At 43.3% G+C, this 21891-nt stretch overlaps 1 protein-coding gene across 2 annotated transcripts in view; it reads right to left on the bottom strand.

Annotated features, from left to right (window-relative positions):
- Positions 1–21891, bottom strand: part of Ctnnd2 (catenin delta 2) — a 706435-nt gene that overhangs the window by 21779 nt on the left and 662765 nt on the right. For both annotated transcript variants that reach the window (XM_077795427.1, XM_077795424.1), the window contains one exon: positions 19931–20015. In XM_077795427.1, the coding sequence (XP_077651553.1) occupies positions 19931–20015 (85 nt within the window). The remainder of the gene's footprint in view (positions 1–19930; positions 20016–21891) is intronic.

A 21891-nucleotide genomic window follows, 5' to 3' on the forward strand; every position in this document is an offset into this window, starting at 1 on the left:
ATAGAATGACTCAACATCAAGGAGGGAAAAACTGGTGATGTAGGGGAGAAAGGAGAAGATCACAGGAGGAAATAGGCTGATGGGATTCAGTGAGCAAAGGGGTCACTGGCTATGGGAACAGGAGGGAGGCCAGACAGGCTCTCCAGCCAAGATGCAGCGAGGAGATGGCGGGATGCGGAGACGGAGGACGAGCACGTTCTCTCCTCAGGGAAAATGAAAAGTGAGGTCGTCTGCTGAAGGTAAGGAAGGGTTGGAGTTTGGAGGAGGGAAGAGGAGAGAGGAAGAGAAAGGAGAAGGGAGAAGAAGGGTGTGGAACAGTTTGGGAGGTGAGGGGGGAGGAAGTTGGCTACGGCCAGGCGCTGGGCGGCCAGGGTGGGCAGAGGGCTTGCGGGGACACTACTTGAGGTGTGCAGCAATGACTAGAGAATGAGGCGACCTGTCAGCGTGGTCCTCTGCTCTTCCCCAGCCACATCCAGCTGCTCTGGGGCAGGTGGGCAAAGTTGGATGGAGGTTTTCAGTCATGCAACTTGGAGAGGCACAAGGACAAGAGAAAGTCATGGAACTAAGCCGGGTAGAGAGGAAAATAAGGATGGGAGGGAGGGGATGGAGAGTGGAGATTAGCTAGTGGACTGGAGATCCCACAAGGATCAGAGTCTGCAGGAGTGGGGGTGCCTCCCAGATGCTGGGAGTTCTTAAAAGAGGAGAGAAGGCCAAGTTCTCAAAGGAGCAATGAGGAGAAGGAGGGCACTTACCCCACCTCCGGGGCCAGTGACATGGGGTGAGGGAGTCGAAGAAAGAGGAAACAGCTACTTCCTGAGAGGGTGGGCAAAGTTCCCAGGGTCTCCAAGGGTCAGAGCCAGAGCAAGAAGAGGAAGAAAGAGCAGCCAGGTAATGGACATAGAGGGGCCGCTACCAGCACACCAGGGGTTAAAGATGAAGGCGTAGGACAAAGACAGACTGTGGAGGCAGCCGAAGGTTGATGGATGATCCAGAAGGCTCAGGAAATTGGCAGCAGTTGAATTAATGAATGAAGGGTGAAAGGTGTAAACGTGTCCTCAGGGAATGGTGGGATCATGTCATGGTAAGGGGTAGGGACTGTGGTAGGAGGAGAGAATGTGTCCACTGGAATCCTATGGGTCCTTCTTAGATCCTCTGGAGGGTGGCGTCCATGACAGGAAGGGACAGGTTTACGAAAACATGTACAGGGTGGAAAATATTTTGAAAGTGTATGTACCCATTACTCATATTTGAGAATTATTTTTAAAAATTGTTTAGATAAGATAATCTTTCATTTTGAAGGGAATGCTTGGTTGACAGCCAAAAAAAAAAAAAATCCTAAATATGACCCAATGAAGGCAGCTCGTTTTATGTTGGTCTCATTTGCAATTTAGAAGGTACACCTTGGGGTTCTAAGTCATGGCTTAGGACATGGCTTCAGTCAAATCTGAAGCAGTTTAAATTTCATGGGGTTAGGGTACACTGCTCCCCTCTAAGTTCTTCCATTTCAGGAAAATGGCCGTATAAAACTGCTTATGAAGAAACCTCAAGGACACACACACACACACACACACACACAGCTTTCAAATCCTTCATAATGTCCAATCCTGAAAATGCTCATGCATGACAGAGATGTGACCTGGCAGGTAACTTGTCTCTGGAAGATGGAATTAGCAGACACCTGGGGGTGGTGAGAGAGGAGGTGGTCAGAGGCAGGGAGGAGAATGCCAGTCTGAGCCAGACCCCTCCCACATGGCCATGCAAGTGGGCACAGAAACTCCTAGTGGAGGTGGGGAGAGGGGAGCTTAAGGAGCAGGGCTGTGGAAACCCAGTCAAGGATGTTGATTTGGCAATATCCTGAGCCACAGCAGGGGAGCCCCAGGAGGAGCAGGAAGAAGAGGGGCTCCGCTCCCCCTTCCCTCTTGGTTCAAGATGCGGTAGAAGTTTCAATGGCTAAACTGTGGGACTTCAACTTTGCTGCATTCAACCATGCCTGGAAGGGACTTTAAAATTCAGGTTCTGAATGTACCTATCTCCAAATGCCCCAGAAGCCAGCGTTACCACTGGATGCCAGACCAGGATACAGCTGGCCTAGGATACAGATTAGTCAGTGCTCATTGCAAAGAGTTATGATGAAGAATCAGTTACTGTGAGATGAATTTCATGGCTCTCCACTCCTTTTATTGTATGAAATTTTTCGTCAGTCAATGAAAAAACAATGTTTGGCTTTCTAAATAAGAGAGGAAATGAAGAGAGAGTTTCTTTGGGAAAGTTGTTGTTAAGTTAACCTTCTTTCCGTCCCACTAGCCACTTACATATTTGTGATCAGCCTGCTACCAATCATTTCCTTCCCACTCTCGCTCAGAAAGGCTTGAAGTGGTTTATGTAAACACGTGCCACTTGGACAGGTATCTTCCATCATTGTTTGCCTCCTTAATCACTATTTTCTTGTTAAAATTTTAACTCACTGTCAGCAGGAGAACTTCTTGGAGCTCTAGTACCTTGGGTGCTTGGCCCTAGATTCCCTTGCACCATCTCTCTGTCTTGCAGGGGTTAGATAAGAAAGCTCAAAGAAGAAAACCAGAGAATTCAGAATAGGCACAGTAACCAGGGAAGGGCTGTTAATCCTCAATATTGACGATAAGGAACTTTTCCAACATCTGTGGCTCAGCAGAATGACCCAGAAGTTGTGCCCTCCAGCTCAAGACCCAGCTAAGCTGTCAAAAATGTGATATGATATCTGTGCCTCAAATTGGTTTTTATTTTTAACACATTAAACTTAAAACTGGAGGCTGTTAAATGGTTCCAAGTAGATAGAGATGGAAATCTAAAGAGGAGTTCAAAGTCATTGAACTTTTAAATTGCCACCAGGAATCATCTGATTTTCTTTATCGTACCCTTTTACTGTCCTTCCACCAGTTTCAGCTTCTGTGTCAAAGTTTCTGACATGTTTCTTTATGAAATTTATTATTCTCCAAAGCTGGGGTCTATGCCACTGGCATTTTCAAGGGTGCGGAGTGTCCGAATGTCAAGTTCATGCACACTCCACAGCCTCAAAACCACTGGGTCTTCACGGTGGGTCTAGGCGGCCGCCACTCTATTAGGTTTCACAGAACTTGAGTTTTAGGTTCCTGAACTTATAATATGATATTTATTGAGTACCCAGTAAACATCTCAAGCAGAATGTTATTACTGGGGAGATTTCTTCCACTTACAGAGTGTGGACGAAGGGTCTAAGCGGCTTTCAGACTGTTGAGGATAACACATTAGCCCACAGCTTCTTACTCTGGAAACTGTGACATTCAAGGGATGAGCTAGAGCAGTCTGTCAAGGCTCAAAACTATTATCAGGAATATGCTTCCCCTGCTCAGGGTGTTACCCTAGGGGTCCCTGTAGCTGGAGAGGTGGGATTAGACATCTACAAGGGGTATATACATCTACAATGTATACACCCCTTCCTCTCAGTATATACACTGTAAACAGAGATTCAGGGTTTTTTTTTTTCTCTCTTCCATAAATTAAGGGCAACAAGATTCACGAGCTTGGGGATTTTGAGAAAGACTAGTGCCTAGGCCGTAATCCTGGAGATTCTTCTGTTTAAGCTGTTCTGGGCAGGGCCTGGGCATCATTCTTGGTGAAAGTCCCTGCCTCCCCAGAGTTGGTACCAGCAAAGCCCTGTGAGCATACACTACTGGCTTGGAGGTTTTGCACAGGGGGAGGAGATTACTAGTTGGAATGCACACAAGTTTTTAAAGCACTAAATCCTAGGAAGCCCTTCAGCCCCTAATCCATGTGGAATGTCTCAAGGATGACTTCTACAGAGTCAAAAATAGGTCACAACCTCAGGGTGCCACACACACACTGAGCCCCAGTCACACCCGATTGCACAGTATTCGCTGACTGTGTGATTCAATTTCACATGTCTACACTGTTCAGCAGGCAGCCCTGAGACTGAGCACAGCGCCTTCCCCTTTTGTATCTGTGGACTCTTACCTGGTCAGTTGTGTGCCAGGTAAACAGGAGCCAGGCAGCAGATGTCCATCAAATCACCACTGCTCTGAGACTTGGGATGCCTCTGAGACTTGGGGGGAACGTACAAGTCACGTGACTATGGTTTTCTTTTCCTACTATTAACAAAATGCTTTCACATCACCTGAAAGTCTCTTGCCATCCTGTCTGTCTCCCCAGCTGTGGGGCAGGAAGGGTGAGTACCCTCTTTATGAAGCCTTAGTGCCAAGTATAACACCTGGAACACAGAGGTGCCTAATAAATGCTAGCTGGATTTAATATGATGGCATTTATTATTGTGAAAGGAAATGCTAAGCAATTTTGTAGGTTTTACAGATAGCCTGTACTGTTCTTCAGGTCTAGTATTCTATATGGAATAAATATGACAGTCTTATGATATTTTCTTAATTTTAGATTAGAGTAACCTCATCAGATGAATCCTCTTCTGTGTTGGAATATCTGTCTTTTATGCCATACGTGCAGCTGGGCTCAAGGCAGTGTTAGTTTAGGCTAAATATTAAAAAAAAAAAAACGGGGCTGCAGCAGCCTGCCTGCTCCATTTTAAGTGGTAATCTCTCTCAGCTGCCCATATTTCAGTGTGAGGCAAATGAACTTGCCTCCTCCTTACCGGATCTTGAAAATAATTTTGAAGCATCATTATATCTGCACATCTGGCCCCAGACTGGTGCTGATTCCAAACACATCTCTCAGGGCACGCATCTCAGCTCCTCCATCTCCATGGCTTCTTGCATCCTGCAGCTCAGAAAACACCAGTTCCTGCCCACAGCCTCACAGACAGGTCTCCATCCTCAAACCCCTTAGGAGCACCAGGAGAAAAGGATGAGAAGGGAGAGCATACCACATTTCCTGTTGGATATGCTCCAGTTTCTTTCAGGACTGGGTACAGCCACCCACACCTACCAGAATGTGCCCACTAACCTGAAGGGGCTGCTTCCTGAATGTGTCACATTAACCTTACTGGGAGGGAAAAAGGATGACAGTCACATTCCTGTCAACAACATGATCTTGTTGATAGAGCGTGTCACCAAGAGGGGTGGGGTGGGGAGAATGTAGGGGAGACAGGATGAGAAGCACCTATGTGGGTTTAGGTACACAGTCCCACTTGGCGCCAGGGAGCAGAGAACATCCTGTTACCACCAGGTGGGCAGATGAGTGCACCACACCGGGCACCCTGCTGAGTCAGAGAAAGGAAGGAGAAGGACCAGATGGAAGAGGGGAAGAGGCCCCAGGGAAAGAAGTTGGCTCCATCCACACAACAAAGAGTTTACAAAGAAGAGCAAATATCTCAAGGGCTGCTAGAATGAAGGTTTGGAGGATTTGGCAATCAGGCAGAGAGAAAAGGGATCATATACCAAATCCTCACTAATGAGATGAAAAGTGGCAGGAGGGCTTTTGAGTTACCTATTTGGTGCCCTCTGACTTCACCTTCCGGAAGAAGACATGCTTTAGAGACCCCCTTGGGCTGGGGTGAAAGGTGGCCTGGTGGACAGTCAGGGAAGTTAATGTTGATGATACCCCTGACAATTCTGTTCTCAGAGTGGGTTCTGGCTGTTGCACTTCAATACTTAGAAGTCAGATTTAGCCAATCTTTCCTTGTCATCAGGAACATCTCTGACTCAGACACAAGTTTCTGTAAAAAATGAACCTTGACCGTGGACAACAGTTTTTCATTTCTACTGGGGACATGAGCTGGACTCTGGCTCAGACCCTAGGACACCGTGGCTGGTGTGCGGTCAATGGCCTTTTCCTCCCTGGTTTGTAAACAGCTCTGGAACTTCCTCAATCTGGTAAGATTTATTTGGCCTCAAAACAAGGATTTCTCAGTGGGCATACAGAAACTATTTGATGCTGAAGTAACGAATACAAGTTTTTCCCCTTAGCTGTCCTTGAAGGCTCTACAGCCCATAAAGCTTGTCAATTCTAATTTTCTTTGAGTGACTTGAGATACAAAGAAAAGTATGGTGAAAATCCTTTGGGCTTTTAGCAACCCAAGACCATCTACTAGTCCGCCTCCATGCTTATTCTCGTCACTTACACTCACAAACAAGATTTCTTCTTCGGGGACCTGTTTCTCAAATGAAAGTTAAAACATAAATTGTTGCTACGCCCCTGCAAGAGGCAACCAGCTAAGACGTTAGTCTCACATGCGAAAAACTTGATTTTTCAAAATTGTGCCCGTTGCCAGTCATTTTTAAGTATACAAACCTATTAATGTAATCACACTAAGCAGAGAAAGAAAATATTCCAAATTAATGGTAGTTATACATTGTCCTTATTTCAATAAAAGGTTATTAAATAGAAAAAAAAAGGAAGCAGAATACTCCCATGCATAGTCCCGGTAATTGAAGACCCAGGCAATTTTGCATATCAGTGAAACCTTCAGCTTCTCTTGGCTGTAATAAAATAAGCTTCCATCTATTTTTAAGGTAAACTGTTTGTTAAAGATTCATTTAAGCTAATTCCATCAACAATTCCGAAACCCATTAAAGTTAAATATTTAAACTAAATTTTAAGGGCCAAAAGGGAGTATTTGCAGTTTAATGCAGGAATAAATACCACCTGACATGCCAGTGGCTTTCATTAGCTAGTTTCAGCTCTGCCGCTTCTAATGAAATTTAATTAAATTGATTTGGATACTTAAAGGTACAGTATACATGAGGATCTTCTGTAGTGACATCTTTTCAAAAAGACTCTGTAAAATCATTTTATGAATTCAATTTAATTCAGTTGGCCTAATCTTAAAGAACCCACTTCACCAAGAAGATTTGACAGGTTGGAAAGAAATGGATACAATTTGGTTGAAGAAAGTAATATCATTGTTAACTGCCCCAAATTAATCATTTATACCAATAGGACGGGGGAGGGGAGAGCTTGGGAAGTTGAAATAAGACCAAATTAGTCCTTTTGACTTCCCTGCTGTCACTTTTGAGGCTTTGACCCAAAGATGTGACATGGATGGTCTTTGGCTCTGTCTTCTGTGTCCCAATCAATACTGTAAAGTTGAACTTGGGATGCAACTGAACAAAGTCCTGCCTTCAGGTTCACAAATCTAAATGTCTGGCTTTTAGCAGTTCGATCACTTTGACATTGGAAATAATTGGGTATTTTTCATATATGCTCATGAGGGGTCGATGAAGACCTGGGTCCCAAATCTGAGGTCTCTGCAGAATGCCCCACAGTGGACAGGGAAGGAGTCACTGAATGCACCCCCCTAGTGCCTAAGCTCCCAGGTAGCGACAATGGGGGTTTATTCAATCAGCACTCAGAACCACCTAACAGTTGGCTTCTGATGAAATTTAATTAAATTGAGGTGTGAATAGAGAAAGAGACAGGCATAGATCCCGAGGAGAAATGGGGGAGGAATGAGTGTCTAAAAATGGCCGTAGCAATAGCCTCTTGCAAAAACAACCCATGAAAGGAAAGTCTAGCCTTGGTAACAACCATGCCATGAATGGCATAAAAATACATTTCTATTTTAGAATAGAGCCTGGTAAAAATAAAAAGTAAAACAATCAAGAAATAATGATTGAAAAGGATTGTCTTTATGAAATTGGGGAAAGGCAATATGGATGTGTTCACTTTGGGAAACTAGAAGAGAGTCAAAGGCATAGTAGGTACTCAACAGATACGTGTTGAATGAGTGTAGAATGGGTCATTTGCTACTAGGACAGGGAGGATGACTAAGAGGAATCGTGATATTACACAAGGAGATTAAGAAAAGGGAGGTACTCGGGCTGGGGATGTGGCTCAAGCGGTAGCGCGCTCGCCTGGCATGCGTGCGGCCCGGGTTCGATCCTCAGCACCACATACCAACAAAGATGTTGTGTCCGCCGAGAACTACAAAATAAATATTAAAAATTCTCTCTCTCTCTCCCCTCTCTCACTCTCTCTTTAAAAAAAAAAAAAAAAAAAAAAAAAAGAAAAGGGAGGTACTATAGTTTAGAATGGCATAGAGGAAACCCAGTTGATGCATTTCATTATTTGATGCTATGTATGTCATGGTAAATCTGTCATCTGGTTAAATCAGGCAATTAGCATAAGTGACTCTCAGAGGATGTGTGAATACTGTGGGTTCATCAGGGTTTACCACCAGGCACTCGGCCAACCTGCCAAGGGCACCGTGTGCCAAGACGGGGAGAGCAGAAACAAAGAAAAATCCAACATGTTTCCACATCCTAGGACCTCGCTTCTTCTTCTGACATGATTGATGCTCTTTGCATTGTGCAAGACTATTTTTTAATAATCTGGAAACTTATAGGGCTTCTTCTTTACCCACTGCACTGGTCTCCTGTATAGGACTAAGGAGTCATGGAAATGGCTGGTTTTCAAAGTTGAAGTCAACTGGTAACTCCTGTAGAACCCTTTGCAATGAGAGGTAAGCATAGTGGGATCTTCCAAAAATGTGCTTTGATAAAAACTGGGCACTGAGAGTCAAGGAGTTTGGTGTTGTTATGTACAGAACATGCACATTATGGGCGTAAACATGTCAGTAACCTTTTAAAAAAATCTCCACCTTGTAATAGAAACACTCAGCTTTTGGTTAGGCCCCCGGTAGAGAGATCTGCCCACATGATTTAGAGCTGGTGGCATGTCTCCAAAAGAAGAAGGCACATGCTCTGGCCCATTTCCAGTTGTCTGTTATGTGGACAGACTGAGGGTCAACGTGAACACTGCAGATGAGGCTGACACTCTAGAGGTGAAGACAGCGGGTGAGGAGAGGCCAACCCCTGACTCCAAGGTTGAGGTTCTCATAGGTGACATCCCCAAATCTACTGGTATCCACTGAAGACAGAGTGGGTAAGGTTGACGTGGTCACCCAAAGTAAGCCACAAGAATGCACGTACACTGTAAGCTTACGTTAAACTTCCTGAGTTTTCTAGTTACTGATGCAATCATTTTTTTCTGTCTTTTGTCTCATTTTTTTTCTGTATTTTTGTCATGGGTGAAGCTCTGTAATAGAGTGGTATTATAGGGGAAATGTTTCATTTGGGCACTCCAAGAAGTGTTATTTCACGGTTTGACTATTACACTCAGACTCTCATGTGAGAGGGAGTGGGACCCAAAGATGTCCTTTTCCTAATTCCAGAACCTGTGAATAGACTACCTTAAATGGCAAAAGGGACTCCAAAGGTATGATTAAGATCTCAAAGGACAAGGTCATTCTGAGGATGCCATGGGCCACTGCAACCACCACATCCTTCCTCATGAGAGATTCAGGAGGTGAGAGCTGGAGAAGGCAATATGGCGCTCAATGGAAGCAGAGAAAGAGGGACTCAAAGGTGCTTTGTTGCTGACGTTGAGGATGGAGGATGAGGCCACCAGCCCAGGCAAGCGGGCCACCTCCAGGAGCTGGAGTGCATCCCTGCCAACACTTTGATTTCAGCCCAGCGAACCCATTTGGGATTTCTGGCTTCTAGAACTGTAAGATCACTTATTTTTGGTATTTTTAACTTTTTTTGGCAGTAATTTGTTAGTGTTGCAGTAGGAAGTAAATCCAGAGGGTGATCCATTTCTAACCTCCTTTGAGTCATGTTTGTTCACCATAATGACTTAGCATTATGAAAAACTTGTAGATAATCACAGAATGACAGGGTACTGTGGCCTGTGTTAATGTGATTTTCCACACTGACTCCATGGCCCCATATTCTCTAATCACAGTTCTAGAGCTGCAACAGTGGCAGACCAAATAGGCTTCTGCAGTATTAGCATGTGACCCACATTCATATGGTCTAAGATTAGGCGAGGAATTTTCTAGAGGGTGAAGAGGCACTTCCATGAAGGTAGCCAGTGGCTGAGTATTCCCCACACCCCATCTCCTAAAACCCAGGGGACAAACTTCTTCAAGAGCTTGACCATGGGCTCCCTGCAGTTTGGGTGTTGCCAGAGCTGGTGTCTTGAGTAACGTTGGCAGGATGATTTGGGGTCAGAGGTGAATTGACCATGTAGCACAAGAAGCTTAAATTTTAGGTCCTCCCACTGCATGGGCTCCTTCGGAGGATGGTACATAATTTTATAATCATAAAGTTTACTCTTCTTTTTAAACAGGACTTCCAAAACTATGTTATCTACAGGAGCGCAGAATTTGTATCTAACCAGTCTCTATACAGTGAAGCAGCAGAAGCCTGAGGCTGATGCAGAATTCTGAGCAGTTGGAGGAGGCTGGTCCCAGGCCAGGCAGCAGACGGAAGGCTCTCAGCAGCAGGTGGCACTTCTCAGTAAACCAACCACTGCCCTCACGAGAGAAGGAGCTAGTGGGTGGACATCTCCCACAGCCCAAGTGCACCAGAGCAGGATATGGCTGCATTGGTCAGGTTGGGTCTCCTCCCTGTGGCTTCCTTTCCCCCTTGGTCTAACCTCGTTGGTGGCACTGGGAAGGGTAAAGGCACAGCTTATGAGAGAGGGAGGGAGAAAGGGAGGGTGAGGGGAACATTCAGCCAGGTTGAGGTTCTCATAGGTGACATCCCCAAATCTACTGGTATCCACTGAAGACAGAGTGGGTAAGGTAGACGTGGTCACACAAAGTAAGCCACAAGAATGCACGTACGCTGTACGCCTACGTTAAACTTCCTGAGTTTTCTAGTTACTGATGCAATCATTTTTTTCTGTCTTTTGTCTCTTCGGTATTTTTGTCATGGGTGAAGCTCTATAATAGTGGTATTAAAGGGGAAATGTTTAATTTGGGCACTGCTATGTGGATTTCCCTGACCTGGGGACCTGTCCCAGCAATAGCTACAACTGAGTCACTTCTCGTTTAGCAACTGCCGTGTGCATTGATTTCCACTTTTGCACAATTGATTTTTGCTTCTGTTCCCATTTGTGCCTTTGTTTTTGGACAGATATCATATGATGAGTGCCTGAGAATTCTCTCTGAGAGGTCAGGGGGCCTCATGAAGAAAGACCTTCATTGTCAATAGAAACATCAACAAGTAAATGCCCAGATTTATGGAGGAGAAAGTACTATGGACGAGTTTAACTTCAGCCTTTTCATTTTCTACCCTAACTTCATATCAAGCTGTTTGGAAAAGAAAACACTAGAGGAACTACAATTGTGAACTTTGAGGGCTCCAGCCTTGGGGTTGTTTTAGAATCCTGCTAGAAGTCCTTGTGTTTTTCTAGTCATCTCTTGGTGAGGAATTTTCCAGCACTGCTGAAAGATTAATAAATTCCTGGTGAACGGGTTCCCTGATAAAATGACGGCTCTGCATTTAGCAGTTTAATTTATTTCTACAGAGGATTTAGTGCTTTTCCATGACTATCTTAGATACCCAGAGAGTAAAATCTATTAATTCTCAAAATGGTACATACCGAAGGAAGTATTAAAGTATGTCTCACTCTTCTTACTGCAAAGCTTAGGGATCACAATTTCGAATTTTAACTTTGTTGTGTTTTTTTCCTTGATGATGTTTCAAAATAGATTTCTGATTTTCATCACAAACTAGGATGGTTCTTCAAATGCCCAGCAGACCAGGCTGATGAAGGGATGTCAGACATGAGCCATTAACTTCAATTTGCAAGGACAGGACTCCTGGATCATTTATGTGCAGTGGTCAGCCTTGAACAGGCAGCAGGAGGCCACGCAAGGGCTGGGTTCACTCTCCCACCTGCTGTGGTGTGGACACCAGAGGAGACCTGTAGGCATTCCCTTACCTATCCATAATTACTTATTGATTTCTTGTTTTGTCAGTGCAATGGTGGTAAAAGCCAATGAAATGAATACCAGGGCAGGAAGAAAAGAGAGTCCTGTGTGAGACAGGCTGTGAAGGGCATGGACCTCACTTCTATCAAAGCTCATTATTCACTGGCTGAATGGAATGTGCAATCCGAGAGCCTGTATTCCCTGACAATAAAGGGAAGGGCATCTAAAGATTAGCTTTATGTTTTGTTTCTCACATCAAAATGGCAATAGCAAATACAATATTGCTGTTCAGAGAAACATGACCTTACCCAGTTTCCAGGACAGGCAGCTTGCATTCCAGGAGAAAGCAACTCACTGTGCACAATGCTGACATTTCACTGGGGAAGGGGCAGGATCCTAAAATCCCCAGGCCTGGAATAATCTGATTTCTAACCCCAGTGATTGTCAACAAGAGTTTGATTCTGATGTTTGCTTGATCTTGGATTTGATCTCTGCATTTATGAGCTAAGGGTTTTAATTCTTGTGGAGAGGCCGAGTCGATGTTGTTCTCTTTGAAGCACTTTGAGTTTCTTGGAACACATGAGTCTCAGTAACAGAAGGCTACATGCTGGAAAAAATCATCTGCCACTTGGAACAGGGACTGGCCTGTCTCTTCCATGGTAACACAATAGTTTGTTTCAAAGGCTTAAACATGTTTCTAGGAAGCATCTCATGTAGAAGCAAGGGAATGGAAGAACAGAGGTGGTGTCTCCACACACCGCTTGCCCTCTCAGCACTCAACGCTCACAGGCATTTTTACTCTGGTGTCGGGGCTGACTGATACTACTTCCAGTTGATCTCAGATGAACCAGTATGTGTCTCGGAAAGCAGAGCAGAGTTCATCGTACCTGAAGCTCCATGACTGCCCTGTAAATCAGTTACCCTGAGGTGGGTCCCCATGGAATCACACAAGAGGGCCCAGAGGGCTTGGGTAGCTAGGGCTTCCGGAGCTTCCCAAAGCTGTGGCTGAGGGGCCCCAGCTAAGTCCCACTGAGACTCCAAGTCCAGATTGTGAATGTTGAAGTTTGGGGAGAGCAAAACACTGCTGTGTGGAGCTGAAATCCGACCAAATTAGGGAGAAATCACACACCAAAAAGATGTCATGAAAAGTGACAAGGAATGTCCTGGCTCGCAAATTAGCCTAGAGCCCACCCACCACCAGGCAGGAATGATTCACTGGTGAAACATTCACGTACACTGGTTGTCATTCTTCAGCAAAAAGTTATTTTGCTTCAATGGGACAGTGAATATGAGGTCTTATTTGCATTTTTAATAATCAAATAGTAGCGTAGTTCTATTTTACTAAAATTGAAGGAAGACTTTAATCCAAAGCCTTAAAATTTTGTTCAAATATCTGTTCAGATTTAACGGAAGCTCAGAATTTTAGGCCAGTGAAAATACTCTGTATGATGCTATCATGAGAGATACCTGCCATTATATATCTGTTCAAAATCAGAGAATACACGACACCAAGGGTGAACCCTAATGCAGTCTATGAATTTTATGTGACTATGATTTGTCAGTACAAGTGCACTGACTATAACAATTGCCATTCTGGTGGGGGATGCATATGTGCAAGGGGTATATGAGAAATCTCTACACCTTCCTCTTAATTTTTCCTAAATTTAAAATTGCTTTAAATAAAGAATTCAAAAAATGTATTTAAGTGAAAATAGTAAACTTCCTTAAAGAACAACAACAAAATCTGAGACCAAGTGCTAAACATGCTTACATTTTTTAAGAGTCTGCTTCATTAATAATACCTTGAAAGTAAAGAGGGCCAGGTAAAATGTAAAACCAAAGTCTGTCACTGAATTCGTATTCTGGAAGGCCAACTAAATTGATTATGGACCTACAGCCTCATGAAGACCAATAAAACAGAGATCCATATTGGCTGGGGGTGAGATAAATATCAAGTTTCCATGCCATTAAACTGAGAGTTGTATCTTTATATATTCTGGTATCCAAGAGTGGAGTTTTGAATTTTGGGAAAAAGAATAATTGAAGTAGTTGAGATAAACTATGAACTATGATTTTAAATAAGTCAAAAACATCTGTTTTTGCCTAATACATAGTTATGGTTACTTTCATTTATTTCATTTTCTGCATTTCTATTTTCTAGCACATATGAATAAAATCTCTTTCAGGCAGTACTTCTTAATTTTGCCTGGTACCTATTTTTGATATTCTTTAATTCAACACTGTTAATTAGGAATGAATACTAATTGTACCAGAGCTGGGCACAAACACCACTGCAATTTCCATGGAGAAATCACTTGCAACATAAGTTCAGGGTGCGAATTCTTCCACAATAAATATTTGAACCCAAAATGAAATTATTTTCTAATAAAAATACAAATACAGCTTAGGCTGTAACATGTTAGCTGTAGGTTCAAACTATTCCTAATACTTGAAAGTTATTCTTTCAAAGTATGAATTTAAGCAATTTTATTCATTCAAACTAATCTGCTATGTAATTATTTCAGATTAGTAAGGAGTGACCTTACTTCAGAGCTAAGGAGAGGTCAGAAACATTATTTTCGAGGAAGGTGGTACAAAAAAAAATGTAGGGAGAATGAAGATTTAGATGGGCTAATTGGATGGAGTATGGACTTGGGAAGGCTTTGGAGGATGGTGGAGATGGAGAGTGACCGGCAACCCCGCTCAGCTGCGGTGGTGGTCAGGGCTGGCAGGAAGCAGGGAAGAACTACAGAGAGAAGCCACGGCCACTCTTGAAATGACTCATGGGCTTTGCTGACATATTTGACTCTTTCCTGAGGACCACAGTGGCCACAGAATGGTGTGGCTGCAAGGATACATGAATTCAGATTTGCTCTTTAGAAAGTTCACACTGACTGCCCTTTGGAGAGTTTGTTGGTGAGGAGTAGGACTGAAATAAGAAGCCTCGTTGGGAGACTGGAACCAAAATCCAGAGATAGGAGACAACTGTTCATGAGTGCAGAAAGAAGAGGGCAGAAGCAGAATCAGAAATCTGGGGTTTGCTGGTGGACTGGATGCTGCAGAATCAGGGAGATGCCTGGGCAGTGACTTAGAGAGCGGTGCAGCTCTTCAACTGGGGTTGGGAGGCAAGAAGAGGAGCCGACTCGAGGAGAAGCATGCCTGTCTGGGATCTGATTCAGGGAGATGCTGCAGATGCTGCATCTGAGCAGGTTTTCTAGCAGGGGACTAGACATTCAAAAAGCAACTAGGGCTAGAGAAATAGATTGCGGAGGCACAATATTTAGTTGATAATTGAATCAATGAGAAAATTTATGATAACCCAGGAAGAAGTTGTGCATGATATGAGAAAATTCCAAGCATCAGGTCCTTGAGGATGTCAAAATTCAAGAAATGAACAGGGAGGAGCCCATAAAGGGTGGAGAAGGTGGTACAGGGATCATGAGACCTTATGGGAAATAGATTGTCCTAGTTCTTAGGAGAAGATCGTTTTTGTGAATGACACTATTTTGCCACAATGTGTTCAAACTAGAAGCTCAAAGGATCACAGCAGAGGCTCTGACTAAGGAAACTGGTTGGCTTGCACTCGTGAATTATTTAACCCTAGACCTCACCCTGATCCCCAGTCTAATATGTCGTCTGCATACTTGACCTTCCCCTCCATCCCCACACAAATTCAGCACTAATATGGAATGGAAGCATACCAAATACTTCTGAAACTAGCTTTTGCTGTCATGTTATAAAACCCTGTTTGTGGCTTGGTTTCCCTAAACCTCACCAGGCAAGGTTCTCCCTGTCGGGACTCTGGTCAATATGGATGGCCGACGGAGATGCTTAGGAGACAGACTGTGGGAAGGGGGCACCGCTCCAGTGTCTGAGGACAGGAGGAGACTGTAGAAGAACCAAAGGGGAAATAAGCCATAAAAATGTTGGTGGAAATGAATAGTGATGGTGACAATGACAAAATAAAATCCTCAGCTTCAAAACTCCAGGATGGGAGGAACAGCATTTGTCAGCAAAATGGCAAGAACAAGTGTTTTGGATCAGCAGCAGCAATGTCCATGGGCACATGAGTTCCCAGTGAGCAGAGCCCTTTGGTGACTGCTGTTGCTGCACCTGAGACGATCAGCAACCCAGCAAGGAAGGTGCTACACTTTTTCCTTCATATTGGGAGATTGGGGCTGGGTTGAGGAGTCATGCTTGGTCTCTGTGGAAGCTGGGGAGGTTTTAGATGCAGGGATTGAGGAATGCTAATATCTCTGATTCTTAAAGCAGAAAGAAGGCAGTGAGTCATGGAGGTCCAGGCCTCCAAACTTCCAGGACCCCGAGGCCATGTCCAGCCACCTAGAGAGAAGATTCTGCTCGTAGAACTGCCATAGGCCATTTGAAGAGGTCATTTAGTTTTCTGGAGACTGTCAGCAATGTCTGGGAAGGAATGGCCTGGTAGAGATGGAGGTCAGCTTGAAAACCAGGAAGGCCAACACAGAGAAGAAAAATGAGACTGGCTCAGTATGGCTTTAGGGGAAAAGCCTGCAGATAAAGAGATCGGTGCTTACAGTAAGCAAGAAGTTCTGGCTCTCTTGGTTGCCCTCACATGAAATAATGTCTCTCATTAGGTCAGACTGGAAATTGGCATTAAAGATATTCGAACAAAACGAAATGACTGCTGGAGCCGAGACGGCTGCCCATGTCTCCCGCCACACTTGTACAGCTGGACGCGGCTCCAGGGCTGAGATCTAGCCCCAGGGGCATGCGCAGGAGTTCGGCAGTTCCCCCACTGCTTGCCCGCCTTTCTCCCTCTCCTGCCCAGACAGACAAGGACCACCCGCTGGCCCCAGGCCACTGTCTGCCCAGGTGCAGTTCTGTGAGAGTTCCATGAGATATCTGTTTAGATGGAGCTTCTGAAGTTCTGAGTCACTCTGTTAGAGTGACATAGGTCCCAACCAGTTGAACTGTTTCTTGATGATCTGACAGATTATTTACCCAAGGACAGGTACTAGTGGTTTCCCCAACTCTACATTCCATCTCCCGCTCACCCAGTCATTCCAACAGTCCCCAGCCATGGTCAAATGTAAGCACCTCCTGTTGTCAGTGACATTCGGAGGTTCTGGGAAGCCAAGCTCTTCTGAATTCCTGCTCGTCTTCACCCCCACCTGCAGACAGTTCCTGAGGCTAACAGCCACCAAGATGACGCAGGTGACAAAGTCGTTTTGCAGATTTATTTGTGGCTAGCTAAACTTAAGGACTTCAAAAAGGTGACACAGTATTTATCTTGCATGTCATAAGGTTCTTTGCAATGGTGTATTTTCCTTGTGGGGAACAAACCCAGAAGGCCAGGTCTTACTCAGGTAGAGGGTCAGAGAATACAAATGTGTTTGGGCTCCAAACATAGGAATTAACAACACCCAGCCTGAAGAATATTCCAGCCCATTATCCCTCTAAGAGGTAAATAATAAAGTAGACAAGCTAGAACTGAAGTCCCTGGTCTCTGTGCCTGGGTCTAAGTTCTGTCCCCGATACACGCGGCTGTCATTCCAATTTCCATCTCCCCCTCATAGTTTTCCTCTGGCCATAACTCCCTTACCTCTCACCTCCTAGTTATGCATACTGTAAACATTCTTCAAGACTTTGCTCTATAATTTCCTTCCCTTAATTCATGCTTTAAAACCTGAAATATATAATTCAGGATCTAACAAAATCTCCAGTAATTGTTCCATCTTTCACTTTTACTCACGGTGGCTACATCCAAATCTTAAGTTTCCTTTGGAACTCTTCCTTTGCTCAGCCCATAATAGGTGTTTAGTAAATAAATCTGAAATGTGGGTAGTTAAAAGATATGAATCTGACCTTTTTCTGATGATATGTAAATTGCCAATGAAGAACAAGAGAGATCACTTCTCTGATGATTAAAACAATTCATGAGGATAAATGAGCTTGGTTTTCTCACCCAAAGACTTTTTCAAATGGAGAGATTTTTGAATTTTGAGCTTTGCTATTAACAGCATCTATGACATTGAGCACCAAGGTCCTCATTTCATTTCACAACTGCATACTTTGGAAATGATTAACAACAGCTCTTTCTCAACATCTTTAAATCATGGGTCAACTAAAAATATCATCATTTATTTCTCTAGCCCATCTTTCTTGAATTTTCCCATATGAAGCACATTTTAAACTTTCTTTTGCTCTTGAATTTAAGGTCCATTAAATTCCTGTCAACACATTCTTATTTTCATGGAAATAGAAAGATAATTACACTTTTTAAACTGTACTACCAACAAAGAAAAAACTAAGGTGAAAACTCATACTCCTATTTAACAAATAGTGTGCAGCATCTTCAAAAGCTGTTCCCCTCCAGTGCACAAAAGCATGAGCAGGTGCATTTGTGCACAGAGGAGGCACGGAGGATCCCAGGGAAAGTGGTTTATTTGAGGCAGTAATACTTCTTTGAGCTTCTGGAACCACTGACTCAGAACCACCAGCTTCGTTCTAATTTCTAACATGTTCTTCATGTCTGGCTGCCTGGTTAGCCCAAGGACTCCTTCCTGGGAGAGACGTCTGTCTCCTGGAGGAGTCCAGGGAGGAACTCAGAAGGGATGCTGGGACCTGAATTTTAAGCAAAACAGAACAGAATCCAAAACATTTGCTCCTCCTAACATGCAAAATACTAAGAAAAGGATGCAATTAATCTTCAACACTCAACACTTGATTTTGTTATCTGTGATTTAACTTCGACACACCACCTCTTGGGGAATAGGACAACTTTGAAAGAAAAATATGTAAGCTAAACTTTATCAATTTAAAGTGCAAAGTAATGGATGCTTAAGGGAAGTAGGAAGGCCCTGAGGAAATCTAGAAATAGACTGTAACTTAGTAGAGCCAGTTATTAAATATTTACGTTTTCCCCTTGTTTTAGAAAAAGACAAAATTCTTTACTGGCAAGATGGTCTCACTCCCCACAAGAGACCCTTACTAAGGCCTCACATCCTGGCCCAAGGAGCTGGTGGGTGCAAAGGAGGCAGTGATGACCTTGGCTCTCTCCCCTCTCCACACTGCCAAGCAGGTGCTTTGGGCAGTAGCCATGGAAGCCCCTGTGCCCTGCCCCAGCCCCATCGGATCCAGGCACTGCTTTCTTCCTGTATATCTATGTTCTCTACTCCCATTCACTAGCTCAAATTTTAACTACCCACATTTGCTTGGCAAAACAACAACTTATGGAAGATATTGTTAAAGTATTCTCCCCACTAAAAAAAAAAAAGAAAGAAAGAAAGAAAGAAAGAAAAAGTACCCTCTATTTAGAAGCATTTGGAAATGAGGCATAGAACCAAAATCTCTAGATGTGGCATTTTTCTCTTCAGGTTTAATTTTGAATCATTTTGTGGGTAAAGACTTCTTCAGAGGCACGATATGAACGCTTACTACCTTGCACAGGTGTACAGACCAAGTGCCCCAAGGGCCAAGCCCCTCTGAGTTCTCCGGTGGACACTGGGACCATTGTCTCCTTCCCTCTGGGCACTAAAGTGGTGAGGTCCTCAGGGCCAGGGGGAGGGGCCTCACTGCCGGGACGGAGTTCACATCCATGTTCCTGGGCTGTGACACCTGAGTTCCTGAATTGCTTTTTGTAATTTTTTTCTGTCTCCTTTCCAAAATTACTTGTTGAAACTTGTTAATAATTCCCCTCACCAAAAAAACTTCCTGAGTTTATTATATTTTAGTCTATTGTAGAATGCAAAAGTGTAGGAAGATAGGTCTATTTTCTTCTTTATGTAAGGTGATTTGGCATAATGAAAAATATTACATATTTCAAAATAGGTGGAAGAGAAAATATTGAGTGTTCTCACCATAAATAAATGAGAAATATTTCAGATGATGGATAAGCTAATATCCTGAATTGCTTATTACATTATGTATACATGTATTGAAACATCACACTGTACTCAACAAATACATACAATTACTATGCGTTAATTAAAAATTAAAAAAATCACAACCCCTTATGGAAACAAAAAAGACAACTTTGGGTAAGACTCTCTGAGTGTGGATCTGTCCAGTCCCAAAGGTTCATGGATCTTGTTGTGTATTTATGGGACACATGGTGGTCCTGTTTTTGCATCTTTATTGACGATCTTGTTTTAGTAACATTTTGGCTACTGAGGCTGTTGGACTAGTGCTGTCCATATCTGAGGTGCCTTTTGTTATGGCCAAATACTGAGTCTTTGGATCCAGAGCCTGTGTGAAGCTCCTGAGCCAAGTAGGTAAAGCAAACCTTACCTTTTTGTACAGACTTCTCAGATCTCGGTACTGCCACATGCTGTTTAGGACCTGAGATGCAGCCTTGACCACTTTTGGAGAATGTCTGATAAAGGAAAGACAGGAAATGCAATCAGAGTGGCAGCTGGGCTTGCACTGACCCTGACATGTCAGGAGAGGTCAAAATGGACTTCCTCCCAGCTTTGCTGGCTCTTTTCTTCTCTGCCTGGGGACTGCAAAGGAATTTTGTACCAGCCCCCATCCGTGGTCTCATCACACATCCATGAGGGTGACGGGTAGGAAGAAATTACAATTTGGCAAAGAGTTTTTAAAAATGCAAACACGGGAACAGTGGCATGTGGTGAGAATGCGGACTTAGTGTTTGACTACAAAATGGAATAGAAAGAAAAGAAACAGTGATCAGAAAGGACAAGCTTCAGGAGTTCTGATGGCAGTTTTGCGGAACACCTGGTAATAGGAGAACAGTGTCCCACTGGGGCATGAGAGCGTACCAGCGTTGACTACACACTTGCTGAGGCCATAGGCAGTGAATGCTGAAGTGGGCACACTCTGACTGGGTGCAGAGGAATACATTTGTGTAAGAATCTATAAAGCCTTACCTGCACTTCAGGTTCTGGCCTCTGGACCATAGTGCATAGGGAGAAACCAAGGTCACAGAAATATTTGGACAGGAAGTTGTTAAATGCTGTTCAAAGTCATGCCTTTGAAATACCTATGACACTATAACTAGATATTTTGATTTAGGTTCAGTGCCAATCTGAATCTCAAAACACAAACTAGATTAATAAATTCCTGTCAATTTAATTCAATTGAATTCCTGGAAGTCACTTTGACCTGTGGTCATGGAAGCTACTCAGGAATTAATCTAAGTTAACCCACTCAGGAATTCTGTATACTAACAGGCTGGTTTCACAACCAGAGCACTATTTTAGTGACTATCATTAACAGGGTCTATCTGAGGGGTCAGCTCACTTTTTCTGCAGAGGGTCAGATGGTAAATATTTTATGATCTTAGTCACAATTTACTTAACTGTAACTGGAACATGAAGAGTCACATTTAAACAAATGGGTATAGCTGTGTTCTAATAAATGTGATTTATCAAAAACAAGCAGTTGGTAGGATGTGGCCCATGGTCGATAATCAGGGGACTCCTGCCTCATGTGGATGCTGACTCCTGGTGTTCGGCAAGATATTACCATTCATGAAGACTCCAATGTGATAACCACTCCTGAAGGTGACTGGTTGCAGTGGCTAGCAATAATATCTGAATTAAAACCAAAGATGCCTTTGAAATAAAATAGGAAGATGGTAGATGGTCCAGGATGAGTTTTCAGTTGAGAGCTGAAGTAAATAGATATTCTGAGGATATGCATTTTACAGTGAAATTATGGGATGCCAATACACGGTGCAGAAAGTGGCTGCTATTTTCCTAGGTCTTTACATTTGTCATTTAGACCAACCTAGTTTGAGGATTCTTCATCCATTCACTGAAGGGCAAGTGTAACAGCCATTGCTATGTTTACTGAGATGAAATGCAACTTTGGCCACGTTAGTTACATCAAGAAATTAAAGAGAACAAATATAGAGTTCCTATAAATTCCAATTTTTAACATTTCTTTTCCTGAAATGAATTGTTGCTAAATTATTTCAAAATTTATGATAGTATTGTGCTCCGAATGTAATTTTAAATTCCTTTGACTTAAAGACAGAATTTTAGACCTTTTTGTGGACACAGGTAAAGGTACCTGTCATTCTTATGTAATCAATGCTGAACAAAGATTAGATGCTATGTTTTGTTGCATTTTGTCACTGTTGGCAAAGTATTTGTCTGTGATGATACTCAAGCAACCTAAGAGGCAACTATATTAAAATTTAGGTAGTAATAGTGTAGTTGAAACATTCAGTAAAAAAATTTCTCTGACACAGTGCAATTTTTAAGTTCCACTTCTTTCCTAGTTAT

This window comes from Urocitellus parryii, chromosome 1, assembly GCF_045843805.1.
Source record: "Urocitellus parryii isolate mUroPar1 chromosome 1, mUroPar1.hap1, whole genome shotgun sequence".
NCBI classification, from domain to species: Eukaryota; Metazoa; Chordata; class Mammalia; order Rodentia; family Sciuridae; genus Urocitellus; species Urocitellus parryii.